This window comes from Falco biarmicus, chromosome 2, assembly GCF_023638135.1.
Source record: "Falco biarmicus isolate bFalBia1 chromosome 2, bFalBia1.pri, whole genome shotgun sequence".
NCBI lineage: Eukaryota > Metazoa > Chordata > Aves > Falconiformes > Falconidae > Falco > Falco biarmicus.
In genome coordinates this window covers 78,086,502-78,110,483 of record NC_079289.1, presented here as the reverse complement: position 1 = coordinate 78,110,483, position 23,982 = coordinate 78,086,502, and the positions used below count along the sequence as shown (strand labels likewise).

Here is a 23,982-nt window from a genome sequence, read left to right as displayed (position 1 = left end):
ATCAGTTTACAAAACACAGTTCAGAAAAGCTGGTTTTCTTCTCAAGAGGCACAGCACGAAGTCATTAACTTGAATTTATATCTAAGCAAAGTGGTTGCATACATTTAGCTTGGTTCAAGACTACAAGCCTATACACTCCAACAGAATTTTTCCTCCAACAAACTTCCTACTCCCATAAGTCTCACTGGTTGGGTTTGTTTTGTTGTTTTTTTTTTATGTGTTTGTTTTTTATCCTGCATAGGTTTAGGGGGGTAGTATGGACATGGGTTGAACCAACAAATAAAAAAGGAGCTCCTCTAAAACTTTCCATAAAAAAGCACACACACTTTTTCTTGTCCAAGAGGTTTTTATGAAGGCTCATTTTTAAACCTCTTACACCATACAACACATTTAAATGTACATCAAGCTCAGATAAAAAATAAAGCTTTCTTAAAGTACATTTTTCCAGTGAATTTTTTCTTTTTTTTTGCAGTAAAAATAGCTGCTACATAAATCCCTCCTGATCTTTGAAAAGGAGTCACAGTTATTTCCAAAAATAGAATTCATATTTTAATCATACAGGATAAACTGCAGGAAGAAGAGACAAGTCAACTGAAAAAATAAGGCTTGTATATAAATTTTCTTAAAAGGACATGCATAGAAGTTGAAAAACATATGCCATTTATAAAGGAAAAAAGGTAATTTTATCCGTATTAATATTTTCATTTTCAGTTACAGAAGAAACCACAAACAGGCCCTTTATGTCCCAGAATATAACATCAGTTTCTTGTAAAAATGCCAAAAATGCACAAAGAATTGCCAGCTTCAGTCTTGGCAAAATACTGAGCCAGCCCCGCCCCCCCCCCCCCCCCCCCCCATTTCATACCATAGGCATACCATATGCATGCATACTGAGTACTTATGTTGTGTCTCAGGCCAATTAAATATTTGCAGAAAGTTGTATATCCTAGACAAACATGAAAAAACCATTTGATAAGTTTACATTCATCCTATCTCAAAACACACATACAATTAATTTACACTATACAGTATCTGTTAAATAGGAACATTACAGAGTTTCAAAAAGAATCACAGAATATATACAAAGTGAATATTGAAATGGTATGATTTTTCCTTCCCTTCTTTGAAAGGGTTTTGGGGTTGTTTTTCTTGGGTTTTTTGTTTGTTGGTTGGTTGGTTGTGGTTGGTTGGGTTTTTTTGCCAACAGTTGCTACATCTGGTTTTGGACATAGAGTGTTTATGTACCTAGGCAGCACATTTCTGGAGTACAACTAATAAAACGTACTTTAAAACAAAACTAAAATTTATTCTCCTTGCTGCTAATTTAAAATAAATTAGTTTTTTTAAATAAATTGCATGATACAAGACATAAGCAAGGATGATGGTATTTTAAAAACATCTGCATAACTGGTTTCTCATCCAACCTTTGGTTTTAAAGCCAACCCATTATTACATGGCAGTGTAAGTAGCCAAAACACTTTATACGACAGTACAGGTAGTCGAAATGCTTAAACCAAGAGCATTTCCATGTCTTCATGACAGAGCTAGGGTCTGTGCTGACTTCCATGCTGCTCAAGTGCCTGACATGGCAACACCCAAAGCCACTGATGAAATAAGGCCACTTCCTTCCAGCTCTCCCTGGTTACAAAATCGGTGAAGGTCCTTATTTCCCAACAGTTGCACGCATCTGAACAGCCAGAACTGACTGCAGATGGCTCCTAGACACAGTCCCAACACATGATCTTTGCCCCTGCAGCATCACATCATCAGGCTCAGTCCTCCGTGTCAGGCTGCACCCCCAGCATTGCATGCAGCTCTTCTGCTGTGTACCCCAGCAGGTTCTGCAGGTCACACACGAAGCGATACACGTAGCGTTTCCCTGAAGTCTTGTGGATGATGTTCTTGTCATAATAGTAGCGTAGGCCTCGGCTGAGCTTCTCATAGTTCATTTTTGGCTTGTTTTTTCTCCTTCCCCACCTCCGTGCCACCTGTCAGTCCAAAAAGAAAGCAAGATGCAAATGGTTTATTCAAGTCATGTTCTTCTAGTTGGCGGCTGATAAACACAGTTATTAAAACCCTTGCTCAGTTAGAGCATTTTATTTGTTTTGGAGGTCCCAGACTTAGATAAAAGAAGAGCTGGTGACTGATGCCACAACTGAACATGATCTGAGACCATTAACAGTAGCAGCTTCAGCAGAAAGTGGCTGACAGCAAATATCAGTGAAAAGGATATCTACAGTGGATAGGCCGAAACATGTTTAAGGAGATCAAGTTTATGGGAAATACAGTCTCCTCTCTTTCAAGAAGACACCATTTAACCATTAATTTGCTTTGGAGCAGCATGGGACAGCTGTTTAACCAGAAGTTGAATGATATGAAGTTCCTTGGAGTTAATGATTTCCCTCCCTCTTTTTTTTTTAAAAACTAAAGGCTTCAGTAGACTTTATATCACATCTTAGTAACTTTCCTACTGATGACAGTATCAAAAAATGAAAATGCATTATATTTATTTTTAATGACTACAGCTATTAAGTTGCCAAAATATTTCAAAAGCAGCAATACCATATTTGTTGTGTATCTAGAAGAATGGCAATACCTTTTCCCCCCAAGCCTTCGTGCAATCCCAGACACTGTTGATCAAACTACATCCAGTAAGCTAGTCTACAGTATTACACTCTGTCAAAAGAACTACTTTTGTATACTACCTTTAAGTTTCAAGCTATACAACGTGTTCTCCTAGCTACAAGCATATGCTGATATCCCTGGGTGGGAGGAGAGGGGAGAACAACCCACAGTAATCCTGACTGTACAATAAAGCATTTGCAGATGAGATTTCAGCAAGTATCTGATCGAATATAAAACATTTACACAACGCTGGGACCACAAATGGCAGATTAGACCCGAAATCTTTCTGTTCGTTACAATTAGCCACATACCTCATCTGGGTCAGCAAGTTTAAATTCCCAACCATCTCCTGTCCAACTAATGAATGACTGACAGGACTTGTCAGTCAGTAACTCCAGAAGAAACTGCCATAGCTGTATAGGTCCACTGCCTGTTGAGAGAGGGGGGCAGGGAGAAACCACAATTAATATTTCTGCAAGCTTTTACCACAACCAATGTACGTGACCACACTCATATCACAGAATAGATCTGTAATTACTCTTGATTTGCCTTGTTTTTAGTATCAAAATTAAAATCTTAGGTTTCTTTCTAATATGTTTAAAAGCAGATTTGTGTTATAAACAAGTCAGCTTTTTCATGGTAACACAAGATTTGACATAAGCTATGTCTTTCGCTTTGACATGGATCCCCGCCACCCTTCCACTTCCCATGAGCTGCATTTCAAGCTCCAGGACTTGTCCTGCAGTCCTTGGCTTGGCAGACATTGTAGAGGAAAAAAACAATTTCAGTAAGGACTATAGGAACAACGTCTTAACAAGCAGTGTCAACACCTGCAGAAACTCTCAAGTGTGCAAGATTTTGTCCAAGTTTCCCTCTTTTTTTCAAAGAGATCAAAGGGCATTTAATTTTCACGTGTTCTGACATACCAGCCTAGATGGTTTAGATGCTTTAGATGGATAGTCCTGTAAGACTTTCTTTGTTAACACTTCAAATTGTAAGTCTTCATGAATAGTGGTCTCTGACTAAGGTGTAAGGCATACCTTACAACTACACAACTATCACCATGGTACACTTTTATAGAGAATATTGACGTTATGTAAGAAGAGGAGTGACCATTTTGCTTCACTACTTACCGGTAAAGCCAGCTAGAATCGCTGCTGGTATAACTGGTTTCCCTTGCTCTACAGGATCACTTCGTTCTTGAATATAGTCTTTGAAAGACATTGTAGGTTTGCTCAGGCACAATGACTGGCTACAGTCATCTTCAAAACTCTCATAGGATGGCACACGCTGTAAATCCACTAATGACGACTGGCTGTTCCAGGACTGTAGCATCGAATCTGAGCTTTCATAACTTTCTGCACCACTGTCACTAGATTCATGTTCTCTAAGCTTACCTTTATAAAACAAAACACACAAAAAAAGTGTTGGTTTTTTTCTCCTCCTCAGTCTAGCTTGTACATATAAATTATGCAAAGCAGGAAAAGACATATAGAATATGGACTTGGACCCATGGTTATCATGCAGATTATGACTCACCGGAATTATCTATAAGCAAGTTCAGATTGCTTCTTGGGAAATCTTGATTTACTGCACAGTAGTTCACACCAACAGTATCTGCTTGGGTTTTAGGGAACAATGAAAACTCTTGTTCTGGACTGAGGAGATTCGGTCCTGTGGAAGTCTGACAGACATCAGTCAGGAGACTGGGTTTGGGATAACCAAGGGCTTTAGGGTATCCAGGCATTTGCACACCATAGGAGTTCTGATCTACATTAACAGCTGAAGAAAGAAATAAAAGAATTGATTATTTTCCCTGCAGACCCTTACATAGACTAATACACCTCCAGCACCTCACCACAGTGGTGCCACCAAGAAGTAATTCACCCATGAAAATCTGACTAAGCGATAGATGCTACAGGCCTACTGGAAAGGCTACTGAAGTCAGTGATAGGAACTTCATCTAATGGGCTCCAAACCAGATTCTGTCAATCTCCTTCTATAACTTGCTGACCACAAATATGTCTATTGTTGGTTCTTCTAGGAAACTACAGTGTTACAGAAAAAACTGGACAAGCTTCAGTGGTTTTGAGTAAGGCCTCACCATTAAGTGGTATAACAAGGTTGAGCTGGAGATTGACTGTGGTAGAATGTAATACAACACCAACCAAACAATCTGAGGGAGCTAGCACCATGTCCTACACACTTGCAAAAGCTCTATTACACTTCCATGTTCTTCAAAAATGCATAAAAATAACTCTTGCTGCTCCCCAGCAATACTAGGTTTTGACTGTGTAAAAGGTGGGAGCAGTCATTCTGCTCCACAGATGTGGGCTTTGGCATACCAAGAGGAAATTTGACTTTCTCAAAGCCTTTGCTCCTCAAAAGGTTTCCAATATGAATTGGATGATGCTTAAACAATACTAGGAAAGAAGGCTGCAGCAATTCAAGTCAAGTGTTCTCCTCAAACACAGTAACTATTCTGGTGCTTTTTTTTTTGTTTTTAAAATGGCATCTGTGACATGCTTACAATAAACCAAGGGATGTAAAATATCACATTTCTTAAAATACTTACTTAAGGAATTATTATTGACCCAGTGAGGAACTGAGGTGAGATGAGAGTTCTCCACATATTGGTCCTGTGTTTTCTCTTGGCTGTCTGGGGAGAGGAGGGGGAGAAAAAATTGTTCTTTTTATTTTGAAGATATGACCTGTATGCCATGAAAAGCTTCTGACTCTCTTTAGGATTGAAAGGTCATCACTAACGTAAATTTTCCTAGTGTACTGCATTGCACTCTAAAAAAAACCCCAAACAAAAACCAACAAAAACAAAACAAAAAAACCCCAACCACCCAAAAAACCTAACCAACATCCAACAGGCTTGAAAACCATCATACCAACTGAGTAATACAATGAAAAAAACCAGAAACAACAATAATTGTACTGTGTTTCAAGGTCCAAGTCCTTAATATATGCAACTATTGAATGCTACAGTTCAAACCCAATGGAACTCACAAGGCACTGCATGTAGGGTTTTAGCAATTCCATCAGTGGTCACTTAAGACACCTCTAGGTGTCTTTGACTTCTTTGCATTCATTCACTGAATTATCTCAAAACACTACATTAAAGCAACTAAACTGAAAACTTGTAATACGAAGTGAAGAAGTTTGCCCAACTCTTGGTTATTTTTTTGAAGGGGTATTACAGTAGCCTTGCTCTAATCTCATTTGTTTCAATGATTATTCCAAATAAAACCTGACCGCAATAAGTACTCAACTTGAACACGGTATGGTTTCTGCAGATACTTGCATGTGTGCTTTGTGTACCAAGGATGTTAGGTTAATAAAAGGTTAGGATAATAGGTTAATAAAAGCATTAATCAGAAGAAGTTTTGAAGTTAATTTTGAGTTTTCATATGTAATAAAAGTCCTCCATAGTGAAACAAGCGTTGAGAGTCCTACTTTATTAGAAAAGCCTTAAAACAGAAGCTCTTTCTGTAACTACCTTTTATCATCTGTTCCAGGTGTTCCCACAGAATATCACCCACATAGTCAGGTGCCAGTTCCAGGAAACGCTCCTTGCCCAGGTTGCACAAGTCTTGGCCACTCATAAGAAACTGATGGAAGTTCACATTTGCCAAGCTAAACTCATTGGTAGCCCATGAAAGCCATTGGCACACTTGCTGTTCAGTCCACAGCCAGGGATCTGCAAGACAAAATATCCAGAATTTAGAGATAACTCCTGACCTTTGTCAAATAATCTTCATTAGAAGGCAGTGAATGAAAAAAATTGTTTACCCAAGTTGCTTCATTCTGAATGAATTCAGAATGAATGTATTCTTGAATTTAAAACAAAAAAACCCCCAAAAAACGCTAACAACCAAAAAACACCAAAACAGTCCTCTATTTTCCATCTGCACTCACTTGTAAGCAGAGACATTCTCAGCTTACTTGATTCTCTTCTGCTGCCAAAGCATGAGCTCTCCATGCACCCATTTTTAATACCAGCAAGCCTGGTCTTTCCAAGTCAAGCTGCGCCAGATTCACATAGGATCCATTCTTGTATTTCCTACTGACATCATTCTTTCTCTTTTGAAAGAGCCGCTATTCAGCCTCCTCCATAGCATTAAAAAAAGGAGCTTATAAATAGAAAACACTTACTATTTGGGATACCCAGCCGACACTGTTCCTTTGTGAAACCACTGAAAGTATCTTTCAAGGCTTGACTCATCACAGCCTTACTGCATGGGGTTAACAGAGGCAATTCACAGTTGTTCGTCTCTACAAGAAAGAAAAGGGGTGGAGGGGAAAAAGAAGATTCACTGGCCTAAAAGTTAATGTAAGGAGTGACAGGTTTTTGCTGCACTACTTGAAGAATAAGAGAAGGATGTTAGAAACTAAGTATTTAAAAAACCAGCTGATCTGTTTTCTGATACATTATCTCTGACTTGATATATCAACACTAAAAATCTCTGTGCTACCTGTTTGATAAAATTGCATCATACTAAAAGGTTTGCAGCTTTCCATCAGATAGACCCTCATTTACTCTTAGTAGTTACATGAAGTGCTTTTGTTGCAGGGAAATTTTACTATTACTTTTTCTTTTAAAGGAAACAAGAGACTGCTTATCCTTTTTAGCCACCTATAGTTTGACATCAGCCTTCCTTATAGCCCCAGACAGTCTTCATTTAGTTTGAGAGCAAAGTGAGTGATAGTAGGGTTGTGAAGAACCAGCTTGCGCTATTTAACACTGCTTTCCAATGGACTGTATTTCAAAACTTCCCATGCAACTCTCCAACACCCTAGTACATGGTGCATTTATTCTGTCATCAGAACTAAAGCAGCATGACTGGTAACAAGCTGGTACCCAGTAACAAAATAATGCCACAAAATCCGAAGTCAGTAATTTATACTGGCATATGATGGTTCTAATTGCTTAACTGATCTTTAAATTTGCAAGTAGATTCTATTTTAAGGACAAATTCGGCTTCCACTCAGTCTTTTTAATAGGGCAATTTTCACCAGAACATGCCACTTTTTACTCTGAAGGAACTGAAGAAAGCCAACCATGCTACCTAGATGTTTTGGCTAAGGAAACCTTCTACTGATATTTTGTTTGTGATTAGTGTCATTAAGCTACGGGTAATTTGAAGACAATTTCATCAACTCGCTACTGCATCCCTGAATGTTTGAGAGCCTCTGAGAGCTCACACACAGGCTGCATTTGAAGGAGCTCTGCTGTGGTAGAGGCATATAATGGTGGCAGGGTATATAAAGGTGATGCGCTTGATAGACTCCAAGTCAGTTCATAAAGCTGAGCGGCTCTTCTTGTTCTCCTAGACTACCTACAGGCTCCACTTGACCCAGCAAGTAGAGCTCATTACCAGCCCCTGCTTAACTTCTGTTTTTACCACACCCATCCTCAATATCTGCTAGAACTTGCTTTGCTGACCAAAGCAGGTGACTGATTAGAATCACATTAGAACAAAGGACTGGTGGTTTCCAGAGGTTTGAGGGTGTTCTTTTTTCCTTCCCTAAGGGTAGATAAAGGCAGAATCAGGTAAAATATCTACATTTTGGACAAAACTCCCCATTTTGTCGGGGATTTTAGGCAAAGATTTGTAAAGAGTTCTCAGTAGGTACTGCCCTACATACAACAAACAAACAACAAGATTCCCATCCCTGTTTTGTAAGGTATGGATTAAAACATACTGGGATTTAATATAAAAGGGTCAAGAAAGGAGCTTGCAGAACACTTGCATTTTAATTATGGTTGAGATGTTCAAGTCTAAATATACATAAAACTTTATTTTTATACTGTCTTAGCTCTGTTTTACTATCTGCTAAGGCTTCATCCATGGACAGTCTGTCTATCAGGCCACTGAATCCCAGTTGCTGTTCCTTTTCAGTACAGCAAACAGCAACTGTCCACGGAGCAACTCACATGGATAAAAATCAAGCGTGTACACAGTGTACTAAACCACTTTTTAGGGAAATCCATGGTGCACTTGTAAAAGTATAGCCATGAAATTTAGTTAGACCCCTCAAATTTCTGATCTGTTGACTGGACTATGGAACAGAGTGAAGAGTTACCATATGAAGTTGAATCAAATCCTGTTGGCACTTCCTGAAGGGTTTGATCTTCATTTAGTGAGAAAAAATATCCAGCAAAGAGAGAGTTTGAGCTATCAAAGGTGTCAAACGCTGGCTGACGCTGCAAAGCAACAGAATAGATAAGAAAAAACAATGTAAACATATTGCTAGAGCACTGTCAACTTCATTGCTAGGAAGTAACTGAGTTAAGTTTCCTAGATTTGGAGATCATACACAACCACTATCTTGAATCAGCTAATGTGCACCTTTGAAATAGAAACACAGTAATAGTATAGCTTCTTGTCCATGAATACAAAACAACTAACATTCAGACCACAGTGCTAAGTGGGTGGCATGCTCTGAAGGTTACAGAAAAGCCAAGTAAGGATATTCTTAGTTTTCCTGTCATTGAGGCTTTAAACAATAGAGAATGCACATGTGTGCATAGATATTTACATATCTTTATTTCCAGGTATATTTTAAAGAAATCCTTATTTCCTTAACCCTTCAAATTGACTATCTGCTTGATTACTTGACAGAGAGGCAGGATCTGTAAATTATGGAAAAACAACTGCCAGTGCAAGCACTACAGCAGATTTATGCAGTTGATTTTGTGTGTGTGTGTGTGTGTGTGTTGTGGGTTTTTTTTAAAGGAAAAGTTTAATTTGAACCACATCATTTGAAGCCATACAGCCAGCTTTACAGGACTTGAGGAAAGATGTTACTTCTTTGCTGCGACTTTTATACTTTTGAGTTCCTGGATTTACCAGCTACACATTTTGCAGCCTTTCAAATCCTCAGATGCTCAGTGAAACACTGCTAGTTTTATTACACAGAAAGTGATAAACAGGACTGACAAAAATGTTCCAGATGAAAGAGGATTCTACTGATATGTTGGCAACATTCAATAACTATTGTTATGGTTTTGAAAACCTAACTTCTTTCAAACTTGTGTATGCTAGAAACATTAGTATATTTACTAGATCCCCCTCAGCTACATTAGTTTTCAGGGGTGGGGGTGGGAGGTAGGGGCAGAGGGTATGTTAACAGAAGAGGAAATAACTTTAAAAACAACTTATGCAACTTGTCTGCTAGTCACAAGGAAATCATATCTGTAATATCTAGAGGCACAGATAGATAGAAGTTGCCACTGAGATTTTTCAAAGCGCTTGAGTTTAGAACACTGTTCTGGAAAGCTACACTTTGCTCGTGGCAGCTACTGTAGTTCAGGGAGCTGGAGATAAAGGCATCTTGTTTGTTTTAGGCATCCACTGGTTTGCCAGCTTATGCCAAGATAGAGGATTTAGCCGAGAACAAGGCAAAGATTTTTCAGGGCGGTATTCATGTACAACGCGAAGGCAACCTGAACTGTGTTTCTGGAATAGCATATGAGAAGTAGTATTTCCTCACATTTCCTAACGTTCCTTTTTGTGTCACCACAAAGTTTCAAGTGGCATGGAGTCTTTTTGCACCAGGTGCCTTATGTGCCATCTGTCACAACTTACGTGCCCCTCCCCAATCTCCCCAAATTACATTAAATCTAGTAACAAACAAGAAACCATAATTTTTTAGTTGTATTTTGTAACAAGCTGCAATGCATCCTAGTACATATATTATGAAAGCATACGCTCCACAGAAGAAAAAGCTGATAAACAGTATCATGCTTCAGTTAACTGAGTTCAAAAATCGCCCTCGAGCACTGGCCAGTGGAGACAAATTGTGTACAGTTGGTTCAGGTACCCCCCACAACTAGAGTCAAAGCCAGCCTGTGAAAAGCCTCACATCTGAATGAAACAAGTTAGTAACAATTGCCAAATCTGCTAGTAAAAGATTCTTTATACATTACTAGATAAAAGCATTGACTCATCACTACTACCTAAAAGAAAGGGCAAGTTCTTTCAACACAATCTGGAAACTCCTGCGTTTTGTGTAAATAGCTGACCCTTATCCTGAGTCACTGGAAAAAATGCTGTGGCATGTGAATGAGTAAAATCCATACTGTGCTAGTTTCATACTTCAAAAAGAAGAAAATTAATGTTTAAGCAGGTTCTTGATTTAATAGTAATAAAAGGGGGAAAACCCAATGTAGAATGAATTCTGCTTTGCCCTATCAGTTATGCAACCATCTTGTTTGGCTTTTCAACATACATAAGAGTAATTGTTACTGAACAAAACAAAATGAAATGTTAACAGCTACAAAAGTAGTAGAATATAGGTCTCTATTTTGACCTAATTATATGACAACTGAATACTGAGTAACTGCTTAGAACAACCACTGTGTTACAGAGCACACAGCTGTAAATTTGGGGGATCTCATGGATATTGTTATTGTGAGCATGACAGAAAGTTAAGAGGGAACATAAAACATCAGAGAAGTTAGCACACCAGAGTCTCACTGATTCTGGTGAGACCTGGACATTACTCAAAGTTAATGAGAGCAGAAAGTGCCTTCCTAACCTTTACTTGGCTTACATAAATCAGTATTGTGTAAAAAATTGATACCAGGACTAAAAAGCAACTTGTATGAATGGGGAGGAGGGAAGCCCTTAAAGACTGAGTATTTATAGTCTGCTTCTCATTTATCCTTCGTTTTTAAGTTCCTTTCAAAACAAGTTAACAGACACAGTCCATCTAAAGATAAAATATATTTAGTAACTACCCTTGATTTCTTACAACGCATTTGACTTATATTTTACATAATTATATGTAATAAGTGAATAACCATTATTTTATTTTTTTTTCATACAATGCTCTTCAGTCCATGAGACCTAACCCATTGTATCAGAACGTCCCTCCGTCAGTTCCACGAAATTGAGGATACAAAGACCACCCCTACTGCCAGTTTAGGCAAAAGTTCCACCAGCTCCAACAAATCTGAGCTCAGTCCCTGTCCGCCTCTTATTTTCAGCTTCTTAGGATTTGAGGGAAGGAGGGAGGGAGCCTCTTTGGGGGAGAGGGTTGGGGGTGCAAGATTTACATGTTCCTATTACAGTTCAGCTCTTCACATCTCTACTGGACTCAGTAGAAATACTCTAGAAGAAGATTAGGCATTATAAGCAAGCAATTAAAACCTGAGTATCTGTGTTCACCTTGCCGTGGTTACACAATTCCTGTTCTAGCATTAAGAAGAATGTAATAAATGCATTAGCTGGGAGATGCCCCAGTTGGGTTTATGAGGTTACAAGAGTACTCACCTTGAGCATTCCTCTGTACATGTTAGACACAGGAGCTACTTGATCCATGTTCCTGATCCCAAAATCACTCATCTGAAAAATGAGAGGGATCACATGAAAAACGTTGCCACCGACAAAGCAAGCATGTTAACAGATATATCTCACCGCTTTAGTACAGGTTACAGAACAGCTCTTGGAATGAGACACAGGCAAAGCTTTCCTTCTCACTGCTCACATGCCGACCACACAGGGCACAACTGTCTTGCTTAAGCAGCTTTTTAACTGGAAGACCTTTCACAGGCATCACTGGTGTTTTATGAAATGAGCAAACAGGAGGCTGCTTAGCTTCTGATATCCAGTGTGAGGACTTTTAGTATCTGACTCTGTGAGCCTGGAAAGCCTACAGAAGTCCTTTGTCCACCAAGTATCTATCGCCTTGAGATACTTTCCAATCTTCACCCATTTTCTTAAACATTGTTTTGTGTTATTTTTGCTTTCTATATTCCTGCTGACACGCCACGATTCACTTTGGACTTTGGCTTTCAAAGGAAGGAAAATGAGTGACGGAGCACTCCCCGTGATACACCTTCACGTATAAGGTTCACCCCTTTATGACCAACCACTGAAAGCCAATACTCAGTATTAGCAACCTGCTTCCTTTACTAGGCAAAGCATGTCCAAACCATGTTATCTTGCACATTTTGTAAACACAGGATTAGCATATTTGTAAAGCTCTAGAGGGCCCTAAATTTTAATTGAAAATGGTTTATGCAGTAAAATACCCTTTTTATAGGTTTGGTAATGGGACCACCATCAATATGTTCATGCTACTGAAGTCAAAGGTATATCATGTTGCCTGTATTACCAGGAACAGGGTTGTGTGAGGCCTGTATAACTTGTTCTCCTGTATAGCACTTAAGAAGAGCGATAAGATGCATATCCTTTTACTGGCTTATGGGAGAGATCAAACATAAGAAATAAAGCCGGTTTTATGGCCATTGTTCAGGTTTATCACAATGCTGTAATTCAGGTGTTGGTGAACTATACCTTATCAGACTACTCCGTGGCAAGCTGTCTCTCAACAATTTTTGTTCTGCTTTTTCACAGCATTGGGCTAAATTCTCTTGCTCCCCAGAAACTGTCTAATCAAGCATTTGTATTTAAATAGTCACACAGGACACTATTCATATTTCCACAAAACTGATCACTTATTACAAGCAAGCTCTCTTGTTAGCCATGTTAACACAAGAAGAAATCAAAATACAATCTTAAACTCAGAAAAAGATGGCAAATTAGGAGCTTAACAAAATAAGACCAGCTTGTTAAAATGACATGTTCAAATGCCATCCATATAAGCAAAAAGGAAAATAAAAACATCCAACAGCCAAAGACAAGGAAGCCTTTCACCCTCCTATATAGTCGAACACTTAAAAAAAGAAAAAAAATAATCAAGAGTCCTTAACCCAAAAGGCCCGTTTCAGCTTCACTGTTATCAGATGTACGGGGCTGATCTTTGAAATAAAATAGATCAACTGACTATGAAAGGAATATTTGGCTTACACTTCATTAATGTTACCCAAAAGCGCAATCGACTGAATGATGGTTTTTACCTCAAATAGCATGTACAAATATTTGATCTGAATTACACATCTCATTGAGCAGCAAAGAATTTTACACAGCATGAGTCTCACTCAGCAAGCATCCTAATCTTTTCATTAAATTTGCCACAGTTTAAACAACTGTTTATCCTTGCATTCAGCTGGGCTTTAAAAAAAAAAAGTATAGGCCAATTTCTAATACCCTTTGTTTTGCCTTTGAAATCTGCTCTAGTGTCTAGGTATAACTAGCTGTAAGCCTTACCAATCTGAAAGTACTTGTGGAAACATTATACGTATTTTCAGTTGTTTAGTTCTGATCCCCAGTTAGGGCTACAAATAAGACTTCGACACTTTCAGGTGTAATCTTGGCCTCTACATGAATCCTGTCAGGAACTTCCCATTGACTAGAAGGACTGCGATTCTCCCCGTCCTGGCTTTTTGTTTTGTTTGTTTCTTTAGAAATGTTTAGGGTCCCAAGACAAAAGGTTGATATGAAGTCTTCGTTACATGGTATTGCTCGTTAACCCAAGTCACTGTTTCTCTGTGCTAGGCTGCCAGTTCGTTCTGTGGCCTTGCCTGTGCACCACGCAACTTATGAAAAACCAGGTATCAAGCTCTAAGAACAAATGAAGACCTGCACCATGTTTTGTAACACTCCAGTTTTCCTCTTCCAACAAAATCTCTCATCTTGTTATGAATTTCAATACCCTTTGCTCATCACGCATCAGCTTTCTCCCCATCTGCAGCACACCTTTCCAGCCCTGTGATGCCAAACCCTTACAGAGGTAACACCAGGCAAGCGGAGCTGAAGAGGCAACATGGCTTTTCGTGACACAAAGGGTTAAAGGTGGCTTTCTGCTGGACTTGGAAAGCTGCTGCTTACGTTCAGAAAAGACACCAGGGCACAGCACTGGCGAGACTGGGCCTCACATCCAACTCCTCCACTAACGCTGATGACTGCTACTTGCCAGCTATAATTGGTTTAACTGGCAGGACACCTTCTTCAACACCCCCGCATAGCTGAGTGGGTGAACCAGAACAGGGTCAACAGGATCAGGCACTTATTAACTAATACTCCTGAATTCTGATCACCTTCTTTTCAGCAATAGCCAGGTGCTTGCCCACAGCTGGATTCGGCTGGGAATCATCCACATGGAGAACTAAACCCTGCTAGTGTCCACAGCACACCTCCACTGGTTGCGTTTGGGTGTTTTGTTTTTTTTTTTTTTTTGTTGCGGGGTTGTCTGTTTGTTGTTTGAGTTTTTTTTGGGGGGAGGGGGGAGTGCCTGGTTGTTGCTTTGCTTTTAAATGGCAATTTTTTCAGATTAAAAAAAAAAAAAAAATCGTGCCACTCAGTGAAGAGACAAGCGCCTGCCTCCGGCGCGCCGCTCCCCCGCGCAGCCGGCCAAGTACCGAGGGGCGAGCCAGCCGAGACCGGGGTGGCTCTGGCACATACGACACACTCGCCCACATGAAATTCAGATGGGGAGATCACACAGCCCAACAGTTTTGAAGTCCCTTTAAAGTACTAACCAAACCCAGAGTGCGCGCTGCCCATTAACCCCTTCCTCCCGGGCGCGCAGCCGCCTGCCGAGCCATCCCCGTCCGCCGCCGCGGCGAGCGCGGCCCTCCCGCCCCCGGCTCGGCCCCGCGGGCTCCGCTCCGCCGCCCCCTGCGCCCGCGCCCCGGCCATCGCCCCCGGCGGGGGTCGCTCAGGGGGCCCGGCCGCGTCCCCGCCCGCGGGGGGCTGAGGGTCACGCTCGGCTTCCCCGGGCCGCCCCGGAGACCCCCGCCGGCAGCGCGGGTCGGTGCGCAGCGGCCAGCCGGTCCCCTCGCCGCCGCCGCCCCCGCCTCACCTGGCTCCCGAGCCCGGTGCTCGCCCGCTCCTCCGCGTCCCTCCCCGGCAGCGGCGGCGGCGGCACCGGCACCACACGCAGAGTCCAAAAAAAGAGGCGCCGCTGCCTCTCCGGGAGCCAAGATATCCTCGATGTGGCAGCACCGGCCAACAACAACAGCGGCGACGGGCTGATCCCAGCGGAGAGTCCCGGAGGAAGAGGAAGGGGGGCGGGGGGCGGGAGGGAAGGCTGCTGCCCGGCGGCGGGTACGTGGGCGCTGCCGACCGAGCCGCTGCCGCCGCCAGCCCGCGCCGCGCCGAGCCGAGCCGCGCTGTGCCGCGCCGCCCGCCCTCGCAAGCGCTCTTCAGCGGGGGGGGGAGGCGGCGGGTCCCGCCTCCCCGCAAGCCCGGCCCCTCTCGCCGCCACGGGCCCGGTTGTTGTCGTCGTCGTCGTCGCCGTCGCTACGGCGGCGGTGGCCACGCTGCGGGCTGCGCCGATACCGGCCGAGGCTCCCTCGGCCCGCGGGGGCTGCCCCACGGCCGGGCCCACCCCCCCGGCCCCGACACCGGCTCCCGGCCTGGTGCTGCCGGGCGTGGGGAGAGGGAAAGCCTGAAACTGCTTGTCCAGAGACAGATACATTTTTTTTTTTCCTCTGGCTATGCAGGAGCTAATTCAGGCTGGATGTTCTCCATGCTTATTTTTAATTAATACCTGTCCTCGAGGTAGATAAGATTAAGAGTATTAACCCATAAGATCCAGGTATCTGTGTAAACAGTCTGTTTTCGTAAGTCGCATATGACACTTGCTGCAGTGGAAATTCAGCAATGATGTCATGTTGCATCTTCTGTGGATGTTTTGAGGAGTTCTTCACTTGAGCTAGGTGCAACGTGAAAGCTGTACCAACTGTCTCATCCCATGAATTGCAGATCCAAGCCCCGCAGCCAGTAAAGCAAGAATTGGCTTGCTCTGACCTTGAAAAAACTCTGGTAGCCCTTGGAAGGCTGCAAGGAGCTCTACTCTACCAAACTATAGAGTAAACTCACTGTTACATTTATTTTGTCAAAGTGAGCTCCCCCTGAGGGCTTGGAGAGCCTCAGTGGGCAGGCAGACAGGAGGCATGGGCTGCTTTTCTTCCTCTGCTCCGCACTCCTTGGGGCCACCTAACTTTCCCCTGTTGCCACATTACCTACGACTGGCTGATTTTATGTGGTGTTACAACACATTGGGTGCGCTTCACTGGTGGGATCTCTGGGGGCTTCCCAGCTCCCCAGCCTGGCTGTGCGTTGGAGGGCTGTCCTGGCGGTGGCTTGGTGTGAGACCCGTCTGTGTACCCTGCATGCCCTGGCTGGGAAGAAGCCACAGCGTGTCCATCCGGCAGCCATCCTGCTGTGGGCACCCAGGGGACCTGACAGCAGGCTGTGTCCCGCAGCACCCACTGCGCAGCTGGCAGATGCAGTCCTTGGTAGCGGTGAATCGCCCAGCCATAAGCAGAAAGCAACCTAGAGCCACAGTTTCTTGCTGCTTCCACTCTTGACTTCTCTAGATTTTCAGTGAACACCAGAGACCTAAACTGCACTTAAAAAGTTGTTCTTTAGGCTTGCTATTACACCTTGCTTTATTTAAACTAACTCCCATTTCAAATTAACACTTGTGTCATGTGGTTGTAACTTTTGTTATAATAGGAGCCCAATAACTGCTACCTCTCAGTTCCTCACCAGATTTCAGCTAGCTGACACTTTACCATGTGCCTAAGCTGTGATCATTTTTGCCATTAAAGAGCCATAGTTTCTTTGGCTGTTCGTGATGCAGTTGTCAGGGCTCCCTCCTATGTTTTCCAGCTATTTCTGGCCATAGCAAAAGCTGGACCACGTTACACCAGAGTAAGATGCTCTAGTATTTCTTTCCAACTCTTCAGAAAACTTTCTCCTTAGAAACGTGGGATATATTTCATTCCTTAGGGTCAAATGTTACCAGGCAAATTGTGACAGTCTACTTTGAGAGACTGAAAGAAGTGTCTTCATTATGCCAATGACATTTCTTACTTTAGGAGACTCCTGATCTAATAAGACAACATCTGTTATAATCCTAAGGGAAACCATTAAAAACTGTATGTCAGCTGCACAGCAATTTTAATTATAACACTCACAAAAACAATTCTGCCACCCTTTATATAGGGGAAACATCTGTCAAAAAGATAAGATGAAAGGCTGGGAGTTATTTATTTCTTGCTAAACTAATGGTCTGGGGTCCAGAGCAAAATTATTAAGCTGGCCATATTTTGCTCTATTAAAATTTCTTATTTTTAGAGTAATTCTTTTTACGTAAGAGTATTTAATTTCATTAAATAATACTTATTGTTAGTATAAAAATACACTATTGCTCCATTAGAAGCGGTACATGCTTAGTGGGCTGGAGCACATGATGCATGAGGAGGGGCTGAGGGAGCTGGGTTTCATTAGTTTGGAGAAGCGCAGGCTAATGGGGAATCTCGTTGCTATTTTCAAGTGTTTAATGGGAGCTTACAGCAAAGAAAGAGCCACACTCCTCTGGAGGTGCACAGTGGCAGCAGGGGAAATGCCAACAGGTTATTTGGAAATAAATATTCCCAGTGTGAGTGAAAGCTTCCTCCGTGGAGAGTCTCTGATCTTGACTGGCCAAAGCCCCAAGCAGCCCCTGCAGAAGGTCAGAACAGAGACCTGCAGCACTCCTCTCCAGCCCAAGTTTATCATTCTGTGATCCCTCTGCACTGCTCATTTTCAAATGGTAACGTCTTTAAGCTAGAGTCAAAGAAAAAGTAGATTTGGTTTTGTTTTGCTTCTGTAGCGTATCTGTGTGTTTTGTTCTATTCTGGGAATTGTCCATCCTCGCAAATTCTTCAGCATACAATTCCTTTAGCTTCTTACCTGTGCTTTTATGCATGTGTGTGTTGGTGTGCATAGAGGCAAAAGGGGGAGTTCTGTATAAACTGAAGAATAATCACAGTACCAGCACCATGCTGCAAACTTTTGAGATTTTGTTGTTCTTGTTGTTGCAGACCTACTGGTACTTCTTTTTTTCTTTTTTTTTTTTTCAGAAGTGAGGGACAACCAGCTGTAGTACTCAAGAGTGAAGTGACTAGAAAGGGAAAAGAAAAGGGATAAAGACTGTGGAACAAATTGCTGTAAAGTTCTTGTACTGGGATTCTGTGACAGTCCAGATAGATAAGAATTTTTTTCAATCCTTGCTCATAAGTTTCTTGTTTGAAAGAGGGCCCATGCTGCAAGTGAGTGTTAAGGGGTTGTTTCTGTTTTTTTAAATTGCCTTTCTTTTCAATGGTGTCTCAGAAATATGCTGGAGAGTTACCTTCTTGTAGTGAATTAAGGAACTTGTTAGATATTTTTTTTAAGTATGTAAGTACATGACATTTTGCTCTGAAAGCAATGGATGGTTGTCTGAGGGGATAATCTGATCTGAGCAGCTGCAATGCTGATTTGTGAGTTCATTGGCAAAGACGGGGAGAAGAGCATCAAGATGGTCAGGGCATCCCAGGGAAGGGCTTCACTCAGCATCTGCACACCATATTCTCACTGGGGCTGACAAAGAGAGGGAATAAGATCCTAAAAATGTAGAGGTTTAAAGCATAGAGAGGGAATGCGAGGTGGCAGGTATGTGGAAGAGCTGCATTGCAGCCAGTGCTCCAGAGCAGCTGTGACTTAGCCCTCCAGAATTTCTCTTGCGCCATGGGAGAGGACACACAGGAGTGGAAACCCTGTCGTGCTGTCAAAGTACGCATTGTGAAATCATCTGCATGGTGGCTCAGCTACTCTCCCTGAGTATGTTTGGGGTGCATGTGTCGTTCCTCCTCCTCCTTCTCCTGCTCTTCCTGCTGCTGCTGTGGGGAGCAGCTTGGCTGTGCTGGGCTGGAGCAGCTCTTGTTGTGGGAGCCCCACGGGTGTCTGGTGGGCACTCAGGGGTGCTGTATGGCTCATAGGCCCGCACCCCCTCCCACTCCCCCTCGCATCCCTGCAGTACTGGGGATACCTCGCTGTTCATTTGCCTTCAGTAACATAAACAGAGTCATCGTGAATTTGAAAGAAAAGGCTGTATATTTTTGCCCCTAAAAGACAATTAACAATGAAACTCCAGTAGTGACCATCTATAAGTTCACAGTGTAAAGGGTCTCAGGAAATAACATCTTTGAAGAATAAAGTCCCAGCTTTCTCGGTTTGAAATAGCAACTTCAAACCAGATGCTATTATGATTGAAACAAAGGATGAAACCCATTGACTCCACCATTCAAACACAACTAAACAAAAATATTTATACAGGGTTGGGAAAAGTGGGGTATCAAATGACCTTTCACTCAGACATATATTCTTTTCTATTAAAATATAACACTGCTGACTGTGCCCACCAAAAAGTTCTCCCCATGGTGTTTGGTGCACAAAGTGTGACCAAGATCATTTCTGTGAAGGCATCTCGGTGAGTCACAAAGTATGGCAAGTTATTCATGTGCGTGCCATTATTCTGAGCACATGCAAACCAACATGAATAATTACTGTGGAGAAAAAAATACTATGTCAAAGTTCTGTTGGCATGTTTGAGCAGTAACAGAAATTGCTACATTTTGCCCATAAAGCGCTACATTTCACCTTCATAAAACTGAAGGAAATCAAGTAAACCAAAAGCTCTGTAATATATAAAGATTTGAAATCCTTATGCTTCTGATTTTTTAATTAAGTGAAAATATTACAGGCATGCCTCAAATAATGTTGCCAGCAGACAGGAGAGATGCCTAACACATGAACTGTAGGATGGTGTCTCACATGATTGGAAAGCCTAAGCCTTTACCTTTCATACTAAAGCAGAAGATTAGTCGTTAAACTAGCTAGTGCTTAAGGACTTGTTCATACAATTTTGGGCATATTTAATTCATTTCAGGCAGTCTGAGGCATAAAATAAAAAGCACATGTTAATATTTTAAGGCCAAGTGTATTCAAAAACAGCAGAGTTTAATAACAGCTTTTGGATGACTGTGTTCAAAAAACCTACACTTGAGCTTCCTTTAGCAACAGAGCTTTTTCTTTTATTCTCTGCATTTCATGCACTGGTTTCATTTAAGAATTAGCTTGCTTGTGTACAGGCTTATGATTCTCCTGTTCAAGTCACTAATCACTGTGCTATGCCCTTCATCACCACATTTGCTCTCCCACCTATGTGGGCAGCGGCATGCTTCTCCTACCAGTAAGAGCAGTACTTCATCTTGCAATGGACTCTTCCCCTCTTCTCCCCCATCACCAAAAAATATGGGAATTTTGCATCATTCTTTTGTGGCTGTAAAAGTTGGATGATGACACTTGGTAAGTTGTCACGACTATTTAAAATTTTACATTAGCCCTAGGTATATTGATAATTATGTTTACACCGCAGAATGGGAGAGCCCATTGCTAGGAAGCCTTGCTTGATGCTGCTGCTCTTGTACTTCTGTATGTGGGAACTGCCTGTGTGAGCACTGGGTATATTTTTGGAACAATGACAAGATAATTTTTTTCATACTCATACTCCTGTGTGTGAGTGCTCAAGCCCTGGCATAATAGAGTTTGTTAATCTTTTGTGTTTTCTATTACCGTCTCAACCTCCTTCATTCTCATCCCTTACCTTTCAGAGAAAATTCCCAGTTTGCTTTTTAATCCTACTGACTTACATTTGTGTAGCGGGCAGTACAAGCCAGTTGCTGGGTGGTGGCAGAACTTGTGGCACAGAAAGTGAGCACAGAGTCATAACTAATTGCTTGTTTCTTTCTGGCATGAAAATACTATGATTTCATCCATGTAGCCCTCTGACCGTGTGTTTAGTGAATATACAGAACCTTACGTAAAGAGCAGCGGTGAGTCTCATTGTGGTCAGTGAATAAGAAGAATATCTTTGTTTACACAATATTTTGAAATTAATGCGCAGCCTGGCAGGTGCTACATGTTGGGACCTACGAACATGCATTTTTCAGTACTAAGAGTGAGGTTGCTGGCCTCTTCCTGACTTAATGAAAAATTCAGGTGTAGACTGCAGTACTCAGGATCATTCATCCCACTGTGTTGAAGCTCTCAGCCTGAAGCATCCAGAGCAAAAAATCATCTGTTGAGTGATGTTGACTCAAATAATGTCTATGCAAGACCTATATCCCGTTTTATTGGCCTGCTCTTCTGTTGGAAGACTGTTGAGGCCTTTCTACCTCAAGGAATTTAACTGCAATCTCACAGAAGTAGGAAAAGGAAAGGCGATGCCAGCTTCAGCTGTAAATGGATGTATACAGTGCTGTGTCCACTGGTGCATACATCGGTAAAGTTGGCAAACTATCTTTGATTCATAGACATCTTCTCTGTGAAGTACTGCTCCATCCTAGCCAAGTTGGCCATCTTTTTGCTTTTACTTCCCCAGGGGCATAATGTCAAATTAGTCATTTTTACAAGAGAGGGAAACTTTATAACAGCCACAACATACTTTCTTTGGAATACTGACAAGATAAATTTGCTTTATACAAATACAAGCAGCAGTTGCTTTATCTGTCCTGGTTTCTTTTCTTTCTTTCTTTTATTTTCCTTTCTTTTTTTTTTTTTTCTCCCCACAATGAAGCAGGTGCAATGCCTATATCTGTTATCAGTATCTAATATGGTTTAAGCAAACACTGAATTGCTCATGTTGTCTAGGTGTTGCATGTAGTCTATTAGTCATCCTGTCTAGTGCTTATCAGAATGCAAAAAAAAAAAACATTTGAGATGAGTCATTAAGATTCATTAAAGAATATCTTTGTCATAACAGCAAATGAGGGAGAAATACGGAAGGGATAGGTGGGGGTATGTCTAATACTTCTGGAGAACATGTGACATATGCCATATACCAGGGATCCTGAAAATAATACTGTTCGTAAGAATATTATTAGCAGAGCAAGAAGTGAGCTTAGTTGTGTTGATCAACCCCGGTAAGCAGATTCTATATTTGGAGTTTGAAATACTTAGCTTTTCGGGGGAACTGGATTATAGGGTATCAGGAAAGCTGATATCCCAGACCAGTGTCAAACTGGGGCCAAACCATAAGTCTTGCTTCACCCCATGTGAAGCTTTGTTAGTGGCAGAAACCCTGGGGCACTGTGGTCCCCTTGCACTGCTAGCAATGTCCCCAGCAAAACAGACATTCCTGCGGGATGTGACATGGCCACTTGTGTGGCCACATGACCCTGTCCTGTGCAACTGTGGCCCTCTGGCCTTGCACGAAGCTCAGATGCTGCAAGCACTCTGCAACGCTTGGTGACACTGAAACCACCACCTCTGTGTTGTCACTGGCTGGCGAATCCTCTGAGGGGGATAGCCTGTGCTGGGCTGACATAAAACAAGGGGGGAAATAATTTTCTTAGCCCATGACAATCTTCTGGAGCTTAGGCACTGGGTTTTTTCCCCCCACAGGAACAACATCAGTCACAAAAAAAACTTTGTGAATTGTATTTTGGAAAAAAAACAACAACTCAAAACAAAGCAAAAACTAGCCATGATTGATCAAACCCTTGAGTTCTTTTTGCTCGTGGCTTTTTTTTTTTTTTTTTTTAACATGTTTTTATTTTAAATTGTCTTTTTAACAAACAGTGGGTTTTGGTGGAGCTCTGGACACATCAAGCAAAGGCTTCGTCTTGTGGGAGAGCACTGTAGGCAGTTCCTTTCCACACAAATCTCCATGTAGCTTTTTCCCCAGCAGCATGAATTCCCCTCTGTCAGCCAGATGTGCCTTTTTTATTCATACAGATGAGTGTTTCCATAGCTGAGGAGCTGGTGCTGCTAACAGCACTGAGATTTCTGGAGTCACTACTTGCTCGCAGGTGTGAAGTGGATTGCTCTCTGGTCTTGGGCAGATAAGCAGCCATAGGAATTTGTTGCTTTTGTGCCTTTTCCCAGCATTAAAAACCTTTCAATTAGGGGAGAAAAAAATTGTCCACGTGATTTCTTTTTATTTCCCGGTGCAATCTCTTTCCTTTGTCTCAGTACAAACTGTTTTTCTTAACATGTCTGATTTATAAAAATGCCTGATACTTGCCCACACGTCTTTAAATGAGCATATATATTCTGCTGTGACCTTTACGGTAATCATTCATTTGCTTTTTTATCAATGTCATTCAGTGATTGCTACCCACATCACAGCTTTAACTCTGCCCACATGCAGAGACTGAACTTTGGAAGCAATATGCTCTCAGGTGCTGCTTGGCCGAGCTCTGCTGATTTCCATTGGGTTCCTTTGAGCAGAACCTGTATTGCTTTTAATGTTCCTAAATAAACCCAGGACAAACTGTTGTGTGGAGTGCTTATCTCAAGAGAACATGTGCTTTGGCCATGCAGGAAACAAATTGAACAGATTTTAAAAGATAGGGATTTTGATCTCACCACCTTTAAATTCCTTCTGTGCTCTCACAGCAATTTGGCGTTTCTGGGAACACACACCCAGAGTGTGCTGGAGTTTTAAGTTTGGCAATGATCTTTAAACACCCTTTCCCTGCACTTGGACCTTCTGTCCCTTCCCAATGTTTTTGCAGCTTGCAGCCCTGCTCAGGCTGGTTGAGCTTTTGCTGCTTGTTGCCGGCAGCTCCCGAACACCAAACACGTTTGGGGCAGTGCTGTGGAGATGCTTCCCAAAAGGGAT

At 42.0% G+C, this 23,982-nt stretch overlaps 1 protein-coding gene across 1 annotated transcript; it reads right to left on the bottom strand.

The window, feature by feature from the left end:
- Positions 1–326: 326 nt before the first annotated feature.
- Positions 327–15,662, bottom strand: ETS2 (ETS proto-oncogene 2, transcription factor). The gene is made up of 10 exons (XM_056329285.1): positions 15,346–15,662; positions 11,913–11,984; positions 8,719–8,839; positions 6,787–6,906; positions 6,131–6,331; positions 5,201–5,284; positions 4,165–4,407; positions 3,759–4,022; positions 2,937–3,055; positions 327–1,988 (listed from the first exon to the last, which is right to left on the bottom strand). Exons 2-10 carry the CDS (start codon positions 11,982–11,984, stop codon positions 1,773–1,775), a joined length of 1,440 nt encoding a protein of 479 aa, XP_056185260.1. The 5' UTR covers positions 15,346–15,662; the 3' UTR covers positions 327–1,772.
- Positions 15,663–23,982: the final 8,320 nt, after the last annotated feature.

Excerpts from the sequence above, each read along its gene's own strand:
- ETS2 (XM_056329285.1), bottom strand. The coding sequence starts at position 11,984 with ATGAGTGATTTTGGGATCAGGAACATGGATCAAGTAGCTCCTGTGTCT. Across the intron at positions 6,907-8,718 it reads ATTTGATTCAACTTCATATG|AGACGAACAACTGTGAATTG; the intron begins GTAACTCTTCAC and ends TCTTTCTTGTAG. Across the intron at positions 5,285-6,130 it reads CCTGGAACAGATGATAAAAG|ACAGCCAAGAGAAAACACAG; the intron begins GTAGTTACAGAA and ends TCCTCTCCCCAG.